This window comes from Uloborus diversus, chromosome 10 (genome assembly GCF_026930045.1).
Source record: "Uloborus diversus isolate 005 chromosome 10, Udiv.v.3.1, whole genome shotgun sequence".
In the NCBI taxonomy this organism is placed as follows: domain Eukaryota; kingdom Metazoa; phylum Arthropoda; class Arachnida; order Araneae; family Uloboridae; genus Uloborus; species Uloborus diversus.
In genome coordinates, this window is record NC_072740.1 from 86,112,263 (window position 1) to 86,136,466 (window position 24,204).

The window sequence follows — 24,204 nt, forward strand, 5'->3', positions numbered from 1 at the left end:
GTATAACGTTACTTCTTCCCACGTAAAGTCCAAATCGAAATTACTGACCTGTTGAACTTTACAACATAGAAAATCGAATATAGGAACATACTTTATCTATAAGTCTTTCAAATTATATTTAAATTTGTCAAGTTGCACCAAAAAAATTTAAAAAATCCCAGTAGAAAAAACGAGAAACGACAAATGATGCCTGCCAATTGAAGAATTTCGTTACATTAAAATCCGCTTAACTACAAGTCTTGCAATAAATCTCACATGTTTTTATTGCCTCCTGAAAAGTTATCTGTCATAAACTCAACTGGTCTGAGCCATTGATATACTACTGAGGGGGAGTTGTCACTCCCACTCACACATCACTGATCGTTTCAACGGGACGAACAAGTGAGCTAATGACAACCATGAATCAGTGATCGCAAAGCATGATTAATAAATAGCCCTGCAAACTTCAAAATCACTCTTAGCAAGCAGACTCATCATCATTACATTCAATATTAGTCTAGTCATTAAAGTTTCAAATATGTTTTCAAAAACACCGAAGTACATTAAAATCAAACGTAGTTTCATGAGCATCCCCAAGTATGAATACTTGGCAACAAACGCGCGTGGGAACACATCAAAGATATACGCCCACGAAAGCGTCTCTTAGATACTGTCGTAGGTAGGAGTATGTGTACATTTGATACAGTCATGCAGACAAGAGGGACTTAACAAGCCGTCTTATGAACTGATTACTTTCCCTGCGAATCAAAGAGTAAATGATTGCAAATTTCTTTTTTTGAAACTGGTGTATGTAGATTGCACTAGTGAATTGAAAAAGACAAGGGGTAGGGGTTCAATAGGTTGTTGATCTCAATAGTTTCATTTCCGGTTTTGATTACAGATCATTTGTTTGAACTCAATGTAAACAACCGATATTTATTTGGAAGATCACTATAAGAAGTGGCTTGATTTTGGGCTTTCGCACGTGGCATCCTTCGATCCATCTTTAAAAACAATCATTGAACAAGATCATTTCAAATATATATTATACCTACTTGCATCACAAATGAAAACGAAAGTATATATTAGCAGCGGCGTATCTAGCATGGGTGATACCCGGGGTAGGAATTTGTGGTGTCACCCCCCCCCCCCCCCCCACCTATAAGCGCAAAAAAAAAAAAAAGGTTTTAATGTTCTGTGAAAACATGAACTTCATACGATTTTCAGAAACAACTACATTTGTGTTGTTACGAAATTTTAAGTGAATTAATGTAGGGTAGACCGGGGCACGTTTACGCGGAGTTTTTTTAATGAATTTTCTAATTTTTATAGTTCAACTTAGGAAATTTTAGACATTGCGGTTTTATAAAGCAGTTAATGGAGTCAAAACTGCTATATTCAGTTGTTGCTCAGTTTGTGTTTTTAACCGTTAAAAAAATATTTTTCAGTCCAAGTCAGTTGCGTAACTTGTCCCGGACACGGGGCACGTTTACGCACATTTATTTTGACACCTAACGTGCTACTGTTATTGTTTTGAACATAATGCTCTACCATCGTTAAAATAAAGCAAATTTATTACAAACTGAATAGTGTATAAAGTAGAAGTTGAAGGTTCATGAAGACAGCGCTATATGATATTGCAAGCTATAAGATACGAATTTGTAACTCAATTAAGAATTAAATGGTGATTTTCAAAACTAAATAGCCTGAAAATACTAAAACATTTTGAGACAGTTCGGAGTGAAAAAACGTCAGGGCACGTTTAGAAGTAAGACACAGTAAGGATGTGCGTAAAGGTTCTCCTACGCCAACGCGTTAACTTGCCTTGTCGCCAAGTTTGGATTTATTTTTAACGTGTAAAATTTAATAACATTTCAGTTCATACAAATACAATTCTCAAAAAAGGATAAAATTCTGCTAATTTTTATGCATTTGTTCTTTTTTAACTCAGTATTATTTATGCACAATAAGTTTCAAAACGTTCAACACAAAATTTACTCAACTTGGTAGAAAACCGATTCTTCTTTCTGGATGCTAGACCGAAGCTCGACTGATGCTCAAAAAGTTGTGAGAGTATTTACTTTGGAACTGCATCAATCTGTTTCTGCCCCATGTCTAAACGTGCCCCGGTCTACCCTAACTTAAGACAAATGAAAAATATGAACGCTTTTTATATAACTTGCCCAAGACGCATATTTGCAGAGTCATTGCAAGGTCTAAAATGTAAGGGAGTGTATGGAATTGATGGAAATTAATTATTACAAACGTATCTCAAACAGAAGAGAAAATAATGGGTTTCGTTTTTTTTTTTTTTTTTTTTTTGCTCAAGAGGAAGTCGCTACTAGGTCCAAGTTTTGACAATATGAATCTAATCCTTAGTATAATACTCACTCTATGATGCAGGATGGGGGTGAGGAAGGCCGGGGGCCCTCCCCTCGGAATTTTTCAAATTTGTAGTCTTTAAAATGCATTTCAGCTTTATATTTTTCATAAACTTGCAATTCCCCTTTGAGTGTCACCCACCAGACGGGTGAAACCGGGGCGGACCGTCTCGAACCGGAGTCCTATTCTTTTTTTTTTCCTTCTGATAGTTAACTTGAGTAATTAAATATCCAATTCGTATTATTAACTTTTTTCTCGATATTGCTAACAGAATAACAGTTTTAGAATCATCATTTCATTCTGTGTTCTTCAAACTTTTCTTTGTGATTAAAACGTTTTTAAGAGGCTTATATTTCACTAAGCCTTTTTTGGGGGGAAGAGGGGGGCATTTGCGTTGCATTCGTTTTTCACTTTTTCCAGAGCTGACCTTTTGAGGTCTGAAACATCAAATGTCATCACAGCTGGCATTTAACGCAAAAATATGACCTTTTCACTGTAACAAAAATTAGTGAATATTTTAAATTTTTTTTTTTTTTTTTTTGTTCAAACAATGTCTACGGGGATTGACCACTTTTGGAAGGTCATTTTGTACCTACAAAAAGAGTGCAAAATGAGAGATCCTACTCCTCCACTCTGCTATTAATCCACTCTATCACTCTCCATGTGTAACAGAGTGGTAAAAATATTTTTAAATCTTACATAAACTATTAAAAATTTATAATACACAAATTAATAGAGAATCAATAAAAAATGTATGCTTAATTGGTGGTACTAATTAAAATTTATTTTAAAAAGTCAAATGTGTAGAACATAATTTGTACTATTTTCGTGAGAAGAACCGATATGCATCACAGAAGATATTATTTGATGTGCCTGGCCACTTTTGGAATGTATTACATTTCACTCTATAAAAAAATATATAAAACGAGACAACTTCTAATTCTTCCTTATTCTTCCACCCTGTTATTAATCCAATCTTTACTCTCCATGCGTAGCAAAGTGGTAAAATTATTTTTAAACCCTTACATAAACCATTGATACTTCATAACACACAAATAAATGGAGAATTAACAAAAATATATGCTTAATTGATTGCACTAGCGCAGCCAGAAATACCTCCTGGAGCGGTTTTTTTTAATCAAAAATACCTTCTGGAGGAGATTTTTTGATCAAAAATTACTTCTGGAGGAAATTTTTTGATCAAAAATTACTTCTGGAGAAAATTTTTTGATCAAAAATTACTTCTGGAGGAAATTTTTTGATCAAAAGTTACTTCTGGAGGAAATTTTTTATCCAAAAATACCTTCTGAAGGTGGTTTTTCGATCATAACAGCTCTTTCAAATGCATAAACTACTGTAATAGAATTTTCATTTATGTTAAAACCATGTTGGGAGGGGGTGTTCACCCCCAAATCCCCCCCCCTGATTGATGGTACTTATTAAAACTGATTTTTAAAAAAATCCAAAAAGGTCGAACATGATTTGTACTATTTTCTTATATGCATAAGAAAAACTTATATGCATAAATGAGGCACTGAGAAGCAAAGGGATGTAACTGGCAAAATTAAAAATTTGGAGATAACCAGTACAAATAGTACTGAAACCTCTCCTCTGTCCTGGGGTAATATATAGTACTAATAGTCCTGATAGGTGCTGCTGTTCAGCACGATTTAGAAAAAAAAAATAATGAAAGCCTACTTAGGACATTATCTTTATATGCGTTTTACTCAAAACTTGAAAATGTCCATTTACATCCCTTTGCTTCTCACTGCTTCAAATGTAAATGGTATAAGTGACGAAATTTTCGTTCTATTGCATAAATTTTCGGAACATTTTATTTAATTTGCTCAAAAATATCGACACTGACAATTTTGATTAAACAATAAATATTGAAGATATTTTTTTTAACATCGTGTTTTCGACCAATGCGTCTATCATATTAATGTAAAATAAATCACGAATTTTATAATCTAATAATCTTCAAAGCGGTATATTTCCTTCAAAACTCTAAGTGACAGAATTCCTTCAGCATAACTGGAGCCGTTCATTTTTCAAGCCGTCGACCTGTGTTTATAACAGAATTCAAGCACCGTATGTAGAACTTCGGATGATTGGTAGGTTAACAAAATCAATAACGACTGGCATTTCACCAATCCCGAGTTGCGTTGCAAGATTTCGGAAGAAAATCGACATTCCCGTTTTAACCTATCAACGCAAGCGAATATTTTAGTTCATTCTTTCTATATATCTGCAGTTCGGGAAAGACTGAAAATGCAGATCAATTGAATTTGTTCAAAATTTCGACAGAATGTTATCACTCATCGGAAACTCGGTGATGTTCTGGTACAATTCATAAGACAAAATACGCTCTAGGATGGGAATTCTATGCTTTAAATGATTAGATTAAGTATACCTAAAGCTCAATTTCTAAATTCAAGTTGCATTTTACACGAAATAACTTAAATGAAAATTTAGAAACGGTTCATCTGTTTTGAGTTTTACACCAAATATTTAGCAATGAAATTTCAGCCATTTATGCTATCCGGTTTGCATTTTACACGAAACACTTAAAGGTTAAAAATTTTACAAACGGCTACAAGGGTGATTCAAAAAGACTTTTTTTCAGCTAGAGTCGAGGGCACCCCCTATGTTTTTTTACTTACTTATGCTGTAAAAGTTCTAGCTTAATACTCAAGTTTTAAGAGGGTGGGTGCTCAGAGACCCCTTAATTTAACATTAGCCGTAGCATAGAAAATGCCACACATTTAGAAACATTTAATTTCCCCAGCTGTTTTTTTTTTTTTTTTTTTTTTTGTAAATAATTATTTTCTTGCAATTTATATGAATATTACTAGCATATATTATAATATGTAGCATTACTTTTTCAGTTCAATGTATTTTTTAACCCCCCTTCCCATACTTATGAAGTTTGGGGGAGGGGGTTGAGCACCCTCTTTCAGTTGAAATAGGAAGCTAAAATTCTTCCAGTATATTACTATCCACAAGTGTAAAAATATTGAGACGTATCCTGTTATCTAGGAAAAACTTTTTTTTTACATGTATTTTTGAACCACCTTAGGCAACACACTATCCGATTCTCATTTTACCAGAAATACTTAAAGATAATTTTTAAAAAGGCTAACACAAACCGATTAACGTATCATCCGGAATACCAAAAGGCAAAATTTTTCTAACGGTCTTACTAACCTGGATAACATCTTGTCTTGACAGAAATACCAAGAGAAGTTTTATGATTGCTTAGAGTTTAAAAAGAATTATGAATTGTAATTGGATAGTATACAGTCTATAAACTAATTAAAAATTGAGTTTCATATTTCTACTTTTTTCCCCGAATTTTTACTGACAAAAATTAGCATAGAAAAAAATTATTCGTTGCTAATACAGTGGTCACCGCTTATATACATCACGTTTGTTCTCAACAGTTTTGATTCCATTAAGCGGTTGATTCAATAAAGCGGCTAATTTAATAAAGCGGCGAATTCAATAAAGCTAGATTTCGGTCTGTTTTTGACAATTTGATTCATTAAAGCGGTTGTTTCAATTAACCGGCGTCCACTGTATTAACTTTTCACCAAACTACAACAGATTGAAAGAAAGAAGCTCTTTAAAACGTACTACTGACTTTTTTTTTTTTTTTAAGTAATGAAGAAACATTTTAACTGGTTACTTTTCAAAAAACAAGACAATTACACGAACTGGAATGATAAACTACGAAAGTTTGATCAACTCTTCGAAAAAGAAGAATAAAAAGAAACTGAGTTAAAAGTAAAGTTAAAAGATTCGCAATTAATATTGTTTTTTTTTTTTTTTTTTTTAAGTAGAGCGCTAGTTGCAGGGACAAAGGCTCTTAATAAATAAGAGAATTTGTCCCTGCCCAGGGCGGTCATTCCAAGCTCGTCAGCTTGCGGGATCGAAATTTTCGCTCACGTGATCGGTTGTAATGTAGAAATGTCGCAATGTAGTATTCTAATCCACTCAAACTTAGCTTGCGGCTAGTTTCGAGTAGATTAGAAATTTACTTTGCAACATTTCTACGTCACAACAGATCACGTGAGCGAAAATCTCGATCCCGCAAGCTGACGAGCTTGGAATGACCGCCCAGTACGTAAAAAATAATTGAACATAAAAAGGCAGACGAAACCTGTTACGAGCATAAGAATGCACGCAGAGATGTTTATGCACACTCCATTTCTACCCAACTCCCTACCTTTCTGTCAAAAACATTTTAAAGTTTACCAAGAAGCTGAAAGATTGGACAGGTGCTTCCCATACCATGAATCGCAAGAAATTAATTTATAATCTTAACTCCTTTTGGCATTAATCTAAACTACAGTTCGTTGATTTGAAATCGGAAAAAAAAAATGTTTATTTTAGTATGTTAAATGACAATATATTTTTTCTCAAAGTGTTTTTTTTTTGGGGGGGGGGGGGGTCCGCCAGAACTTCGTTAATATTGCACCAAACGTCAAGAGTAAGCACGCATTTTAAAGATTTTTTTTCACTGCTATCATCGAAAAATAAACACACACGTCACATTTTCGCTATTATTAAAAAAAACCTTAAATACCTTTTCTTTACCTTTCAACACCTTTTCTTTAAAAAAAAATTCCTTCCGTCAAGCACGAATACTTCCCACGTATCAGCTGGTATTTATTGTTTCGTCAAACACGTTAAAACTTTGTTTGAATTGTAAATGAATATGATGTAAAATTAATGTGGACAGCTATTCGTTCTTCATTAATGTCTTAAGTTATATAATGCAAGGTCGCTTTTACAACTAAAACAAAACATCAATGTAGAATTTTTTTTTTTTTTTTGATTCTTTACTAAGGTTGGAGTATCTTCTACTCTCTTAAAAAATTCCAGCGATTTTAACTCAGACTAAGTAAATTTTCACTCCTTTCCAGTGTCGAAAACGCACTTTCCTTATAGGAGTGAATTTCATTCCTTTTGCGGAGCGGTTATTTTCACTCCTTTTGGATAAGCTAATTTCACTCCCTTTTGATAAGTGTTTTTCACTCTTTTTAAGACTAAATTAATATCCTAAATGAGTGGTTGCTTTCCGTTTTGGAAAGCCGCTATTTCACTCTTTTTTTAGAATAAAATAGGTAAAATCATTTCACTCTCCTTTGGTGAAATTGTTTTTTAAACGTGTTTTCATGTGCTTATGCTGTGTATTTGAATTTAAAACTGTTTTTAAAACTTATTTTATTTGAAAAAAAAAATTAGTTTTTCAATTTAAAAAATGAAAAAAAAAAAATGTTTTTAGTGTTTCCGAAGAGGATGCACAAGAACTGTATGGTAAGTACGAAGAATTTTCTTTTTTATTAAAACTTTAACTGGTAATATTTCTTGAACTACTCGTATATCGTTACAAATCACCCACGTGCAATATTACGTACATTTCCGAATCTAAAGATTGAAATAAAACTAAAAAACCCACACAGTTCCAAATAAATAGATTTAAAATTTTGAAACTCTGTATTGATATTCTCGGTGTGCCTTTTAACATTAATAATGTTTTAAAAGTTACATCAGTTCAAATTAATTTAAAAAGTCACTCATAAATTGTGACAAGATACGTTTGAATTCAATTTTGTTTCTTCGAGGTCATTCATTAATTACGTAAGGACAATTTTGGCAATTTTTGACCTTCCCTTCCCCCTATGTAAGGGGTATGTAAGACTCCCCCCCCCCCCCATCTTACGTAAGATTCTTTTTTTCTTCACAATAATAACAAATATTACATCACTGGGATTGTTCTTAAATTAACTATCATTTTTTTTTTTCTTTTTTTTTTAATTTTTTCAAAAACATTTTTGAGTAAAGAAATGTTTACTGTAAGGAATCTAGACCGAATGTTTTTCGACAAATAATTTTTGTATATGATGCGATAATAATTAAAAATAAGACATGCAAAACACAGTGCGATTCTTTTATTATATTTTACACGTTTCATTCTTTGAAACACAAGTAAAAAACAGCTCATCCTATAATACATACTTTTACCTTCCTGAAGCAAATGAAATATAATATTTGCCAAACCACTTGACCGCGGATTTCTAATATAAAATATCGGCTTGGAAAATATTACGTAATAATGGATCCACCAACCCCCTTCTCCAAGCAAGGGTATGTAGAGAATTCCCCCCCCCCTCCCCCTCAGGACCCTGAATTAATGAATGGCCCGTTGCACATATGAATGAGTGTATTATACAAAGTTTATGATAGTCTTTAAAGTTTATTATACACAAAAACAATGTTTGATTAATTTAAAATATACGCAGTGGTTGGAGCTCCGACCATCGGGAGCGGATTCGGTATCCGACCTATAGATTTGAGCATGGTCGAATCTGTAACACCTGCCTAAAATATATATACAGTACACACACACCAAAGATGGTAACGACTGCTTCAAATGTCATATTTTTTATTCGATGACCGAAATAAAATTGTTGATAACAGTTTCATTAATTTGGAAGAAAAAGTTACAAAAAGTTCGCCGTAACATTGCACGTGGGTGATTTGTAACGATATAGCAGTTCAAGAAATATTAACAGTTACAAGTTTTAATAAAAAAGAAAATTCTTCGCACTTACCATTCAGTTTTTGTGCATTTCCTTCAGAATCCTCCTTCGGCAACAAATAGTGTTTTAATTCATTAAATGAAGACATTCAGATAGCGACATCCACTTGGTATTCGCGACCAACGTTAGTTAAGCCTAACGTGGAGGTATAGAAGATTCTCTCTAAACAAAATCACGTGACAGAATCGAACCAATGAAAATACTTTTGAGTCCTTCTTTTAAAGAATGTTTTTATTTTTCGCTCTTCAAAAGAGTGTTTCCGAATTTTACGCCAATAAGGAAAAGTTTTAGTCTTGGTTTTTTTCGTAAAGCGTCTTTTTTCGATAAAGCTAGCACTCAGAAAGAATGAATGCACCCGCAATAGATTTCACTCTTTTTAAGAGTTATTTTTTCGTTCTTTTGAATTAAGAGTGTAGGACTGACAGAGCCTGATTTACAATTAGGCCCTTAAGGCCCGGTCTAGGAGCCTCCAAAAGTACAGATCTTATAGAAAATTGTACGGCTGTCTTGTATTAGATGTGTCGAGCCTACTGTGCTAAAATTTCAAAATTGTGCACTGTGGGCTGTTAGACAATTTTAGCAGACGAAAGCGAACCACTTTGATCGCCCCTTCAGTTTATTATAGCGTTCACTGCCCAAGGGATGCTACGGTAGTGGTTTGCTATACCTTTATGCACTGCAAACCAACTCAATGTTTCTCAAGTAATCAGGCAGTGAGAAGCAAAGAGACGTAAGTGGACATGTTCAAGTTTTGAGTAAAACGCGTTTAAAGATAAAGTTCCAGGTATTCTTTCATTGGAATTTTTTTCTAAATCATGGTCGGCACCTAGCTACTATTCTTGTACCGAGACAGAGGAGAGGTTCACCTACCATTTGTACTGGTTATCTCCAAATTTTCAATCTCGTCACTTACATCCCTTTGCTTCTCAGTGCTTCAAATGAGTTTGAACTTTAGATCTTCAACGTTGACTAAACAGAACTTTTCCCAAGTCGAGGCAAAAGGTGGAGCATTGTTCTAACCTTTGTCTATAAATTTTAACATTATGTTTCTTTATAGAGAGAGCATATACAATCAAAACTAGATAGACTACAGAAGAAACACGTACGGAAAAACTGTAGAAAAATTCCATAATTATCTAAAATTAAGAAGTAATAGTTATAAATCCATTTAAGATGAATTATTAACCCGGTTTGAAGTTCTCCTGTCACTTGAAACAATTATTGTACCATGGGAACAAAGGGATTTAGAATAATTGTGATAACTGTGAAACTTTGAACCAGAAAAATATTTTCTTCTGTGTTTAAAATTTCTCCATTTTTATTTTATGGCATTGCAAGAGATTTCTGTAATTTATTAAGGACGAGTGATTTCAGGATTTCAAATCTGCATTCAAGAATAGCTTCTTAATAGCTATCAAGGTGACTTAAAAATTATTGGATGATAAAATTTGCGAACTTATTCGTGAAATAAAAAGTAGAAAACTGATATTATGACTTGGTCAACAGAATGCATCATTCAGCCTTCTACTGTGTCTCTTGAAATGAATTATACTAAAAAAGGTGAAGTAGTGCAAAGTTAACCCACATGGTTCAAAGTTACCCAAACTCACGTAAACTAAAATCTCACGAAATTTTCGCCTTTTTTGACGAAATGGCTTGTTGAAGTATGTTCTGACTAAACTGTTAGTCAGATTGATGGAAATTTGGGGAGATTTGGGCATGTGATTCTGATCGAGAATAGAATCGTCGTAAATTTCTTTTACTATTTAAGAATACTCGTAAGTGAGTAATTCATTTCTAACGGCGATGAGGAACGGAGCATGGGGGGATTCTCGAGAATCTTTGCGGAAGATGGAGAGCACAATTTAGAGGGATTAGGGAGGGGGGAGTTGCTCTCTCCCCCGACTAGGAAAATTAATGTTTTAACATTTTAGTATGCATAGTTTTGGTTATTTTCCGATTAAATTTGCATTGATTACACTCTTTTGCCTTCCTCCTGGAATATCGGAAAGACGGTCCTGAGCAGGGCCGCAGAGAGCCAAGAAATACCCCTTGTCAGTTATGTCGCCGGGCCCCTCCCGCCCTCAAAATCAGAAAAAAAGAAAAGAAAAGAAAAGAAAAGGGGTAAGAAGAAAAAAAGGGGGAAAAGAAACTAGGAAAAGGAAGAAAAGAAGAGGGGAGGGGGAGAAAAAAATCAGAACTGCTTTGTAGAAAAAATTAACTATTTTAAGTGCCACAACAGCAAATACCGAAAGAGTAAATTTTGTTTAATCTTTACGTTTTCTCTTATTCAGAGTCCCCCCCCCCCTTTTCCTTCTTTCTTTCCTGATTTTCTTTCTACTTTTTTTTTGCATCGGTGTCGTCGGTCCCCCCAAAGGCTTGGGTCCCTAGTTTCCGACTAGGCAGACGTGGCCTCTCGTCGGGCCTTGTCCTGGGAGAGAACTCAAGTAAAAAATTCACTTTAGGGGCTGTCCCCAAATGATGTCACATTTTGAGAGGGGAGGGGAGTTCGTGAAATTGTGACCGTTTGTGGCAAGGGGATGAGAGGATGACAAGAAGTGTGACATCACAGATTTTGAATAGGAATATTTTACAAAAAATAGCGGGAGAAGTGACAAAGGGGGGTGGGGAAAGGGTAAAGTGAAGTGCGACACTTTGTGGCAAGAGGGGGGGAGGGTCATAAATGTTGAAAAAAAAGCGTGACTTCATTTATGGACAGTCCTGTACAAAACGCATGCTTGCAGTTGGGATGTCGACAATAAATACGATACATTTTGCTTGCTTTCGTGGACGTACTCGCTGCCATAACGCAACTTTAAACCATCCAGTGATTAAGACCTCTTACTTCACTTCCGTTCCTTGTCATTGCGTATGCCTCTAATTCCACGCGCATCAATGAGACGGGAGCAAAATCAATTGAAAGAAAAACCAAGGATTGGGTAACCGAAGAGTCCCCTAAGGGAGACAGGGATATGAATCGCTCAGCCTCTCTTGCGATACCTGAAAATAAGTAAGAAGGATTTAAGAGGATCTAGCTTCAAGAGGCCCGCCTCGGGCCACGCCCCTTCGATAGTCTCTCGCCCAATGAGCGCTCCTCCCGAGCTCCCGCAGAATCCTGAGGTGTGAAATCTAGTGCCGAGTTATGGCAGTTGTAAAAGACGTCCGGGGATAAACGAACCTTTTTATCGCGTTATGCTTTCGGAAACAGCGCTGTCTGAAGATGACCAAGTTGCAGTTAGAATTATGAAGGTATTGTGCTGTCATTTGTTGTTTACATTCACTTGACCAGAATTGCGTTTTTGTGTTCAAAATAAATTTTGCTTCAAATAAATTCATAATAAGGATGATTTTTAAAAATGAAACAATGAAGATTTGCTGTTTGGACAAAATAGTTGTGCTTGATTTACTGCAAGAACATTAGTCATTCATGGTGTCTTTGAGCCAGCCTGGATAATTTTAGGTCATTTTATATTTTTTAGTTTATTTGACCAAGGATTAAATAAATAAATAAATAAATAAGAAACTAGAGGTCCTAGTGATGCATTTTTGCAGGCGAGGTCATAAAATAAGAGAATTCCGCTCTTCATAATTTTAAAATATACTATAAATATAAAAAATATGAAGTGGCTCAAAAATACCCTGAATGACCGTACTTAAGCAACACTCTATGTGCCTTAAAAATATTTTACTAGCATATGGGGAGGGGGTCCCGTTGCTAGAGTTATTTTAATAATGTCAGAATATGGTTATAATCTGGTCGAATCTAAAAAAAAAAAAAAAAAAAATTCAGTTTATCTTTTTAAAACAGGAGTACTTCGAGATGTGATTCAACATAATTTAAATGTTAAAAATGATTAGGGGCTTCCATGTTATTGCATAAGGTTAGGAAATGGTTTTTAACATTCAATTTTTAAAGTATCGTGTGATTAGGGGTTTTCATGCAGTACAGCTTAAGGTTGTTTAGCATTTAACTTTCTTTGATCAGCGCATGATTAGGAGTTCCTCTGTTGTTGCATGTAGTCTACGGAAATATATTTTATGCGCATTTTTTATTAATTAGTGTATAATTAGAAGATTCTGTGCTGTTGCATAAGTGTCAGAAAAATGTCTTTCACGTTGAATTTTCTTTGCTCGAATATAATTAAACATTTTTGCGCGGTTTTCAAACAAGAGGCTACAAAAAGATTTTTAACATTTAATTATTTTTTTTTTCAAAATTTTTAACGTATTGAAATTTATATCTTGTAAAACACAAACATTCAGACTGGAAAGAAAAAAGTCTCCTTTGTTAATTTTCATCTTTTCATTCTTTGGTAATTTTCAAATTTTCATTTTTATACTACTAAATTTTATAACAATTAATTATATTCATCCATTTACAGTTTTAGTTTTTTGTTTTTCTCATCCAAAATAGTTAATTATATTTTTTGTGTACTTAAAAATCTTAGTTTTATTTATGTTTCAAAACTTAATAAATTGTACACATTTTTTCTACTTTGGAAACGATGTGTCTTGAAAGCATTGTTTTTCAAACACATAAATGTTCGATGGCTTAAGATTTAAGCTGTAGACTCATAAATTACATTTTTAGTTTCATATTATGCTGCCTCTGCAAGATATGCAGCAGAATTTCGTGTTTTGTAAAAGTTATTTATTACTTGATTGTTCAAATATTGCGTCGTTTGTAATGACGATATTTATTTGTAACTATTCAAACTCCGTTAACCTGAGAACTCAGAAATTTTTTGAAAAATGAAAATATCACATAATTTACACATAATTAGAAAAAGGAAGAGCTGATATTATTTCCTGCGTCTCTTTTCTTGTTACTTTAAATAATTACATTGAACGGCTTTAAAAGCATTTTATTTTATTTATTTACTTGTTTATTTATTTATTTATATTCTTATTTATTTTAATTTTACTTATTATTTTTATTACTTTACTTATTATTTTTGTTTAGAATTTTTCGCCAAAAAGTATCTTACAGTCAAGGTAATTTCAAAACGTGAAAACCTTTCCCAAACTATTTTTTTTTCCCTAGTTCACTCATGATAGATACTGAAAATAAAACTTAGATTTAATGATTAAACGAAATTCTTATACCTTCAGCTGGTTTCTTATTAAATGCATGAATTTAAATTTATTTTTATGAGCTAATGCTCCCTATGACGTCTACAATATTGGCTTTGCTCCCGTAATTTTAAACTTTGAATTTTAACTGTCTAACACTTTCTGAAAAATAATGATCTGTAAATCCCGATTCATGGTACAAATCATTATTTTCGTATCAGGAAATCTTTTTAGAAAGCATGTGCTTCATATTATGATACGGGTGGGTTCCTTATGTTCTGAAAATTAAAAGGCAAAGCTTAAAATTCTGAACTGATTAGAGAAAGATGTTCTATTACCATACTGTCTAAGGCAAGTAAAGAGCAGTAACGGCAAAGTTTTCTGTTTTTTGTTTTTTTTTTTTTTTTTGCATTTTTGTCATCTATTGTACGTTAGTTTTATTGTACAAGCTTGCTTATTTGGTTCCCACAGAAAACAAAATAAATAAAGGGCGAAAGAAACGTCTAATTCCAACATTTCCCTATTGTTAGTATTAAATCCAAAACGTGTTTCTTCAACTATCTCAAAAACTCATTTTTGCAGATACTGCCGTTTACCTGCAGCATACTCATCTCTACGTCATTTAATCGTTTCTCAAATCTGCCTCAACATCGATTATCCGTAATTAAAAGTAGGGGAATATGGGGGAAAATGAAATAGCGGGACAAAGTGAAATGGGGATATATTTATTCCGTTATTAGCGCCACCTACATAGTAATATTTTGACTATGTAGTAACACATGTAGTCTATTCCAGTCAAGAAAAAAACTACCTCTGAAAATCAAAGAATATGACAAAACAGGCAAGTTTCAAAAACGGATATTCATATTGTAGTATTTTGTTTCAAATCAAAAATTATCTTAGTTATTAAATGATAAAATTCTCGTTATGAACATTTCAAATGTTAATTGAGACTTACTAATATTTCGTGGAGTATTTGTTTAAAACTAAGCTCATTTGCATTTTAAATGATTTGTACAGTTAGTCAAGTGCATGTGGAGAAAAGTGGATGGGGCAAAGGGAAAAAGTCCATTTCATTTACTTATTCAATTCATTAACAGATCGCTTACTTATTCAGTAATTAATTACTTCATTTACATTTCTTCATTTAACAATTCCCTTATTCATTCACTATTTTGTTCATTTATTTATTTTTCCTCATATTTTATCTTATTTATTCGTTTATTGTTTCATTTTCTTCTCATTCATTCATTCATACATTCTTTCATTTATTTGAGCAAAAATATCTTTAGTAATTGAATAGAAAGTATTTCATTAGAAAATTATTTTATTTTTCAATTTGCCTAATGAAAAAAGTGACAAATTTAATCATTTTTCTGAAGGTACAAATTTACGGACTAAAATAAAAAATAATGTTTCAATGCCAAATTTTATTATAAAATATAGTTATGGTACATAAAGTTCTTTTTTTATGTACCGTAATTTTCATAAAACATTTTCAATTCGTTCATTTTGAAAAAAAAAAAAAAGCAAGTAATCTTAACTATTCCACTTTGCCTCACTTTCCCCTACATTTATTCCAGTTTGCTTCTCCAAACGTTAATCCTTTCGTCTGGGGATCGCTACCGGAACATAAAGCGTCTCCCGGGAAATTTCAAATAATTGTAGGAGATAGATCTGATTTAAAATATTTTGGTTTCTCACTGCATTTTCAGTACCACGGGGCATGTGTATCCTGCTAAAGCAAACCAATGGGACACAGTTTCAATGAATCCCTCCCGACCTATGGAAGTTGTTTTCTAAGAAAAAATATTGAGAGTGAGGGGTAGATACTGGTAATGAAAGGGGTAAGAACAAGAATAAGCTATGATTACCCAAAATAAATGAATACCTTTGTGCTGAAAAGTAAAAATATAGTCAACGGCGTTAATGAAGCACAAAATCTTACTCATGTCTCGGTGCTACGAGGAGCCCTTTTTCAGCGCAAAAACGGGGATAATGGATGTAAAGATATTGTGACAAAAGCTTTGTCTGTGTTAGCTATTGTTGAATATTTTTGCATTCACAATCTCACTTTTTTTTCCATTGAAAAGGCGTTTCTTGTAACCCCGAAAGACGTGTCTAAATTTTTCTTTTTCTTTTCCTTTTTTTTTTTGCAAATTCTTTTTTATTTAGCGTCTAGATTTCACTTCAGGATTATTTTCTTCAGAAATATGTGTTCGTGTTTTAAGTGCAAGAAGTTAAGCTTCCTTATTGGTTTTTCAAAAAGAAAAAAAGCGATTACTTTATTAATTATTAATGATTTACAGTGGATTGAACATACTTATTTCTTGCAGAAAGCAAAAAAATATAAGGAAAATAAATAGTAAATAAATAAAATATTTTCATGGAGTTATTACTGGTTATTTGAAAAAGACTAAATATGGTCAATCTTCTGACATATCAATTAACGTTTATCGATTGCATGCTGCAAAAAATGATTCTGAATCTTCTGATTTAATTAAAAGTGGAATTATTCGATTGCTGCACAAATGAATCATTCGTAAAAGACTATGCGGCCTTATTCGTTGAAGAAGAAAAAAACTTAATTTTATAAAGTGGATATTGATTTTGCGGTATAAACTGAAAATGTTTGGTCATTCAAAAAATCGTGCTAATTATGCGCTGCTCGCAATTATGCGCTGGAAGCTGAGCTATGCTGAAATCAAACATTTAAATACTACACGGATGTGATTATTACATTAAGGAGTTTGTTGATGTGTAGATGATGTGTGCTCATGTGTTTCAGAAAATAAAGTAAGTTTTGTAAAATAACATGCTTGTTATTTGCAAGGAGTAAATTAAACGTGATTGTTCCTTTCTGAGTTCAAACTATGTTCATTAATTTTGTGCAGGAAGCTAAACATTCTTATTTGGAACACCCCCAAATACAAGTACCATTATTATGTTAATTTATATACTTATTAATGGTACTTAGTACTCACGATAGTTTTATGTGTATTTATTTGTGCCAAAAATCGTAGTTTGTTTAGTAACTGCAAGTAGTAAACATAAGCGTCTCTATTTGTTTTTAAAGCCTGTAATTAATAAATTGCTATACGTATTCAGTAGCGTAACTATGGGGTTCAGCACCCCTGGCGAAGTAAAGAAATTGCGCCCCCCCCCCCGGTTACCCACATAGGAAGTCACCGGAGGTCAGTGTGACCTCCAAAAAATTTTTTTCTTTGAAACATTTTGATTAATTGATTCGACAAATAGGAGGCAGCGTTGTAATTTTTTTTCTTATTTTCTTCTTTAGAATTGTTTTCAATGATGCCCAATGTTCCTTTTCAGTAGATGTTATGTATGTGTCTCTAGCTCTTTTTCTTTCGAGTTGCATTTTTCAAATTCTATGATCAAAAAGAAAAAAATTCATCATTCGTTCCAGAAAATTACATTCAAAAGGCTAAGCGTGATTATATGTTTCAAAAAACTTTGCGCTTATTAGGTGCGCGTGGAGAAGAATAACCGCATATTTGTGTTAAACTGAAAAATATCAACCGCTTTTTAAGTGTTTGAAGAAAACTATGACTGCTTTAGCTTTTCTGAAATAGATGAGTTTATCATGTGTACTTATAAGAAGAAGAAATCGCTAACGATCTTATTCGTTGCACGAGTACATGTACCATTATTATGTTAATGCACTTATTAATGGTACTCGCAATAATGTTATCAGGCCCTGAACCCTCATTATTGCACAGGCCGACTAGGCGTAGGCCTGGGGCTCCAACTTCCTAAAGGGTCCCCAAATTACTTGCAAAATTATGCCTAGCATTACAATTCTATGAAAAATACGTGTATTTTTAAAGTAATAATAAAATAATGACTTGTCAATTGGAAATAAACTTCTTTAAAGGAGAATTTTTATTCATTTTGCCAGTAGCAAATTTAATAGGTCACAATTATGAGGGGCCTCAAAGGGGATTTATAATGCACATGATAAATTATTAACATAGTTCTGTGACAGACATAAATGACTCCAAAAAAGCATTCCGATCAGCAATAAACCTGTAAATCAACCACTGTATTCCGCTATAGAGTCTTCAGGGGGCCTCCAAATTATTGTGGGCCTAGGGCGTCCTTTGAGTTAGTCGGGCCCTGTGATTATTATGTATATATATATGTACCTCGGAGGGATACAACACTACGTCCATTTTCAAAACTTTACACGAGAGTAGTGTTAACCACATGGTGTTCTATCCCTCTATGAAAGTGGACTTTATGTTCTTTTAAAATACGATATATCAATTAATTAATAACTGGTTTTGGACATAGTGTTCTATGTCTCTAGGAAATATGAGAAAAGCTGATTTTAACTCTGTAATGCCATTTTGAAAAAAAAAAATGGACATATTGTTATAACCCTCCAAGGTACAGATATAAATATTGATTCATTAATTGTGGTTATTAATTGTAAGCAGTAAAACTATACGTCTTTGTTTTTAAAACATGCAATAATTAAACTAATATTCTTATTTATGGTGTGTAAAGGATGATACATGAATTTTCATTTAAAGAAATTGCGCTCAAAAGACCAATCGCACTTATTCGTTTTAGAAAAATGAATGCAGTTATTTAGTGCGTGGAGAAGATTAACTGCAAGTCTGAAAACTGTCTACTTTTAGTTCACCCCAAGTGTGGGATATAAAAACTATGAAATTCCTGGAGGGGGGGGGGGATCAAACGTGCTTACTCAAAGTACATGATGCATTTGCGGATCTGTCACTAACTACTTGAAGATGCATAGCACATCACCCAACCCCCAACCTGTAAATTTTTCGGTATAATTGTTTTGAAGACTTTATTATCTTCTACCGGCTGATCCCATAATTTATTAATTCAATTATCCTCCTATGAATAACCATCTCAAAGTCAGAGTAAAAACTCACATTTTGCATAATTTCTGCAATTTTACGCATGCTGAAGCAACTTAATCCCATTTACGCTTGAGAAATCATCTTATTTATTTTCATTCTTCTCAAAAATCATATTGTGGAAAAGAAACTTTGTAATTTTTTGACTTCAGTGAAATTAAGATGTTACCGCTTTGCAAGTTTCTTGTCATTGCCCGCTTTAGTGAAGAGAAAGAAATGTTTTAAGTCAATTTATGGCCACAACATTGGCTTCTGAGTAAAAGCACGAACGCTTTGTTCCGGCTCATAACTATAGTAATGCTTTACGCTTTTGTCTAACGTGTGTGAATTTTCCCCCACATCTATATATCAACCTCCCGCCGGTGAAAAGTTAAAGCTGATACTATGGAGAGATTCTCGCATTTCTTCTCACATTTAACTTACGGTCTTCTGCTATCATACAGGAAATGAAAAATAATAATAATAAAAGGATACTTAACAAACTAGCGTGATAATTTAGGAGTCAAAAGATTGCCTTCAATTGAGCAAAAATGTTTTCTAAATACAGTGGTTGCCACTTATTTGAATCACGTTTGTTCTACACAGTTTTTGATTCCATAAAGCGGATGATTCAATAAACCGGTTAATTCAATAAAGGTGGATTTTGATCTGTTTTAGACAATTTGATTCATTAAAGCGGTTGGTTCAATTAACCACCGATTCATTTAATCGGCAGTTCATCTTTTGCAGCAGTGAAAAAAAAAATGAAAATAAGATATTTTGTCGAGTCTTGTCAATGATCTCGTGGACATGTTTTTGGTTTACTGAGTTAGTATTAATAAAAAAAATATTATTTTATAAAGTAATTTTTAAATTACATCAGCATTATGATTTGAGTGCATTCTTTTTACTGAAAGTTTTAAGGTTTTATTCAAATCAATAAATGACACATAGCATGAAAAATATCACTTAGATGAAAATATGAGCTTCTTGTGTATTTTTGGCAGAGAATAACGAATCTGTAATTATTATTTGCTTACTACGAACCGCTTTCCCAAAAATTCAGTTTTTAGGGTTTTTAAAATTTATTTATTTATTTTCGATTTTCAGTGATTAATTAATTTATTTATTGATAAATTTGTAGCAACCTCTGATCCGTGGCCTCCAAGAAAAAGCTTCATTCTTGGTACAAAAAAACGTATCACATGAACAACTTTCACCACTGCAAATAAAACACGGTTTACGAAAATGAAAAGTTCCGCATAGAGAAGGAATGTCTTTGTTGCATTCCAGGAACAAATTCAAAAAAAATAAATGAAGAAATCGTTAAAGAAGGGGTTTTTTTTTTTTTTTTGGTACACAAGTCTTTCACGATCAAGAATTGAAAAAGTTGTGCTTGGCAGTTTCTGCCAGAAGCCAAAAGAAAAAAAAAAAATCTGAAATATGCTTATGGCTTTCATACTTTTTTACACTGACCATGTCACATTTCAACACAGTGATTGATTTTGCATATATTTTGGATTCCTGGAACTTTTTCCTAAGTCATAGAACTTATGTCAAAAAAATTTCCAAAACATATTTTTTCTGGAGTTCAAGCAACATTTTTCAAATAAGTGCTTCCAGGTTTATTTTTCATGCTAATGTAACTTTCATGTTTATAGTTTAACCTAAAGTGCATACTGTAATATTAAACTTTGCGTAAATTATTTTTAATAAGTGTTTAAGGGGAGGGGTCCCACTTACCCCATAAATTGTTGCTATAAGGGGTAAGTGGGTGCCCCCATAATAGTGACAATTTTTAAATCAAAAGCAACTCTGATGAAACATATCTATTAATGAAACAAAAGGTAACTATGAAGACCAATTGATAGTTCAGCTACAAAAACCGCCAAAGCAGATGACTATGTATTTGTGAAACTTGCATCAAAGAAAACCATAAAGTATTATGTAGCTCTAATTTTGGAAGCTGATGATACAAAGGAAAAAAATGCTGCTGAATTTGCAAGAACGAATTAGAAACAGCGACGATTTTGTTTGGTCTGATGCAGATGATGTTGGAAATTGGGTTAGAACTAAGAATGAAGTAATAATGGTCCATTTTTAGCGAACTTTAAATTTGGGCCGCCATTGAGTGTTTCCAATTTATTTTTTAACTCATAATTTTGTCTAGTTCACCAAAATTGATCTTAATCAACTGTATTACGTTTACTCGACACCCTTTTATATCTTCAAGTAAAATATTTACCGCTAGGCATTCAATAAATTCCACAGATGTATTTGTTTTGTTTTTATAATTTTCCGTCATACAGATTTAAATGATAGTAAGTACCTCATAAACGGATGCATTTGCAAAAAAAAAAAAAAATCATAATAAACATTTACATATTTTATCAAATAAGACCCACTTGCCACTTTTTTAAATATGCTTGATTTGAATCTAAATAAAAGTGGGGGGACCGACCCACTTGCCTCTTCTTATGGGATAAGTGAGACACCCATGAGAGTTTTTAAAAAATGTAATGGTTAAGAAAATTTAAAACATTATTTTAGAAAATAATGATTAAATTTTGTTTATCACAATAATGTCAAAGAAAAAATAAGTTAAAATTTTTTTTTGCTTCAAAACTTTTGTATAAGGCTTCAAAAACGAACTGTTCTAAAAGGGGTACTTACCAAGTATTTACCCTACATCCTGATTGATGTAATAGTTTAAGTTCTAAAATGTTTAAATTCTAAAATGTGATATTTTAAAACACTTTTTTCAAATTAATGATTTTTTTTTTTTTTTTGAAAACACCAAAAACCATTCACAACTACCCCGGTCAACCATATAGTATTTTTATGTTAAACTAGTGAAATTTTAAAAACCGTTCCGTTGCAATAATAATAATAAAGAGTTAATTCGAGCTTCAAAAAATCTCAAATGGGATTCAAGATCGCAAGTGCTAATGGTTCAACTTCTCAACGCACAAATAAGCTTTCAGTACAAATGAGGCAGTGAGAAGCAAAGGGATGTAAGTGGCAAAATTAAAAATTTGGAGATAACCAGTACACACGATAGGTGAACCTCTCCTCTGTCTTGGGGCAAGAGATGGTACTAGTAGCCCTAGTTGCTGCTATGCAGCATGGTTTAGAAAAAAGTTTCATGATCTCATATTTGTTCTCCATTGTGTTATAGGTGGTTTCTTTTAATGTCTTTCTTTATTACTTTTTTCTGTCGTTACGTTTCCATTTCTTGTTTTATTTTGTACTTGTTGAACTTTCTGTTGTTTTCCAGCATCTTTCTGTTTTCCTGAATTATGTTTCTTCTTCCTTTCGCTAAATGTGGCAGTTGATTCGTAGCAAAAAATTTTTCGAACATGAAATTTATTGCTAATTTATTAATAGGCGGTTTCATTTTGACTGCAAAATATATTTTATGGATCTTTTTACTTATTATTGCTTACTTATTTATTGCTTAACGGTTTTCTCTGGGAGGGAATCATGCAATAAATTTCGACTTTGAGTTCCATTTGTCTTGTTTTGCTTTTGTTAATTGCTTACTTTGATATTTAAGCTGTCTGCTATCCATTTTCATTGCTTTTACTGGATGTATTTACATCTAGAAACTCACACTTTTGAAATGAAAAAGGGGTTCCTTGAAACCCCGCAACACGTGTATTCTGTAATCTAAACAACGTTGGATATTTCCTGTTATTCCCCGGCACAAAGGTATTTATTTATTGCCTACCGAGGAAGTTATCTTTAAACGCGTTTTACTCAAAACTCGAAAATGTCCGCTTACATTCCTTTACTTCTCACTGCCTCAAATGATATCTTTTTTTTTTTTCTTCTTTTCTTTTCTTTTTTTTTTTTACTTGTGTTTTTTAAATCCGTTTTAACATTGTGTTCCTTATATAATTTTAAACCTGAAAAAAGGATTTCTATTGATATTTACTTATGTATTAATTTTGCTATACTTGCGACAACTAAATAACTCACCGTAGCAATAGATACAGATACTTCACAAAAAGTCTCAGTTTCAATTCCCCCCATTATAATTAAAACTTTAGTTATTGTTGAATATCTAAAACGTTATGATTCAACCTCATAAAAAACAAGTTTTAGACTAGACTTGCTTGTTAGGCTAGACTTGCCATTTTTATGTAAACTTCAAAAGATCCCATTTAAGTTCTAATGACGCTATGAGTCTACTTAAAGATACTACTACTACTACTAGTAGCAGTTTGACACATGATACTGTTTTTTAGTCGTTGAACATGTCATTTTTTGAATAATTAAATTCAAAAACTTATTTCTATTGCTATTTAATTCTGCACTTATGATTAATTAATGAGCTCTTAACAACACTGCTGTAGCAATAAAATACACACCATAATAAAAAGTTTCAGTTTTCTACTTTTATACCAGCTTCAAGAAGGGGCATCTTGATGGAAGGACACTGTGACTGGAGGTCACTGTGACCTCCCAAAATATTTCCTTTCCCTTCAAAATTTTGTCTGACGATTCGGAAAGTTTGGAGACATAATTGCAAAAATGAAATACCCGAATGTTCATTTTCATTAGATGTACGTATTTATGCATAACCATATCTTATCATTCGGTAAGATTTGGAGTTAAATTTGGCAAATTGAGAACTTTGACCCTCCCGAACATTTAAGTTTAGGCGTCCCTGGCTTCCAGTGCTAGATTTAGGAGAGAGCAGGTGGGGCTACTGCCCCAGGGCCTCCACAACAAAGGGGCCCCCACAATAAAATTTTTACAAAGTATCCTAACTTTCACGGGTCAGCAAATTTTACGTTTTTTCTCCCAGATATTGTTTTTTATTTTTACAAAGAATGCTTGTACAAATATAATATTATTATCGATATATCAGAAAGCCCTGATTGCAAGTATCCATTTACTATCATTTTTTTATTTGATCGAGCATTTCAGTAGCAATATATATTTTTCTTATTCATTTAATTTGTAATTTGTACCTATGAGTTAAAGAGAAAAAAAGTAAGTAAAAGAAAAAAAAAACCGAAAAATGGATGACTTTGCAGGTCATCCTTACAACTTCTCTTTTCTTAGCTCAAAAATTTAAAAATTATTTGATGAAATGACTTGAATGGAAATTTTTTAAATCGAAAATATCGGATATACACATATATATCAAAATATTTGGATATATATCAAAATATCAGATATCTTCGAAAATATGATGATCTTTTCGAACCCTGATTAGGGGCCCCCACTCCTTCGTTGGCCGGAAGCCTCCACACTTCCAA

General features: G+C 32.9%; 1 protein-coding gene across 1 annotated transcript in view; it reads left to right on the forward strand.

The window, feature by feature from the left end:
• The first annotated feature begins 12,125 nt into the window (after positions 1–12,125).
• LOC129231517 (LIM/homeobox protein Awh-like) overlaps positions 12,126–24,204 on the forward strand; it is a 136,697-nt gene continuing 124,618 nt past the window's right edge. The window contains exon 1 of the mRNA XM_054865854.1: positions 12,126–12,218. Within this exon, the coding sequence (XP_054721829.1) occupies positions 12,162–12,218 (57 nt within the window). The 5' untranslated portion in view covers positions 12,126–12,161. The remainder of the gene's footprint in view (positions 12,219–24,204) is intronic.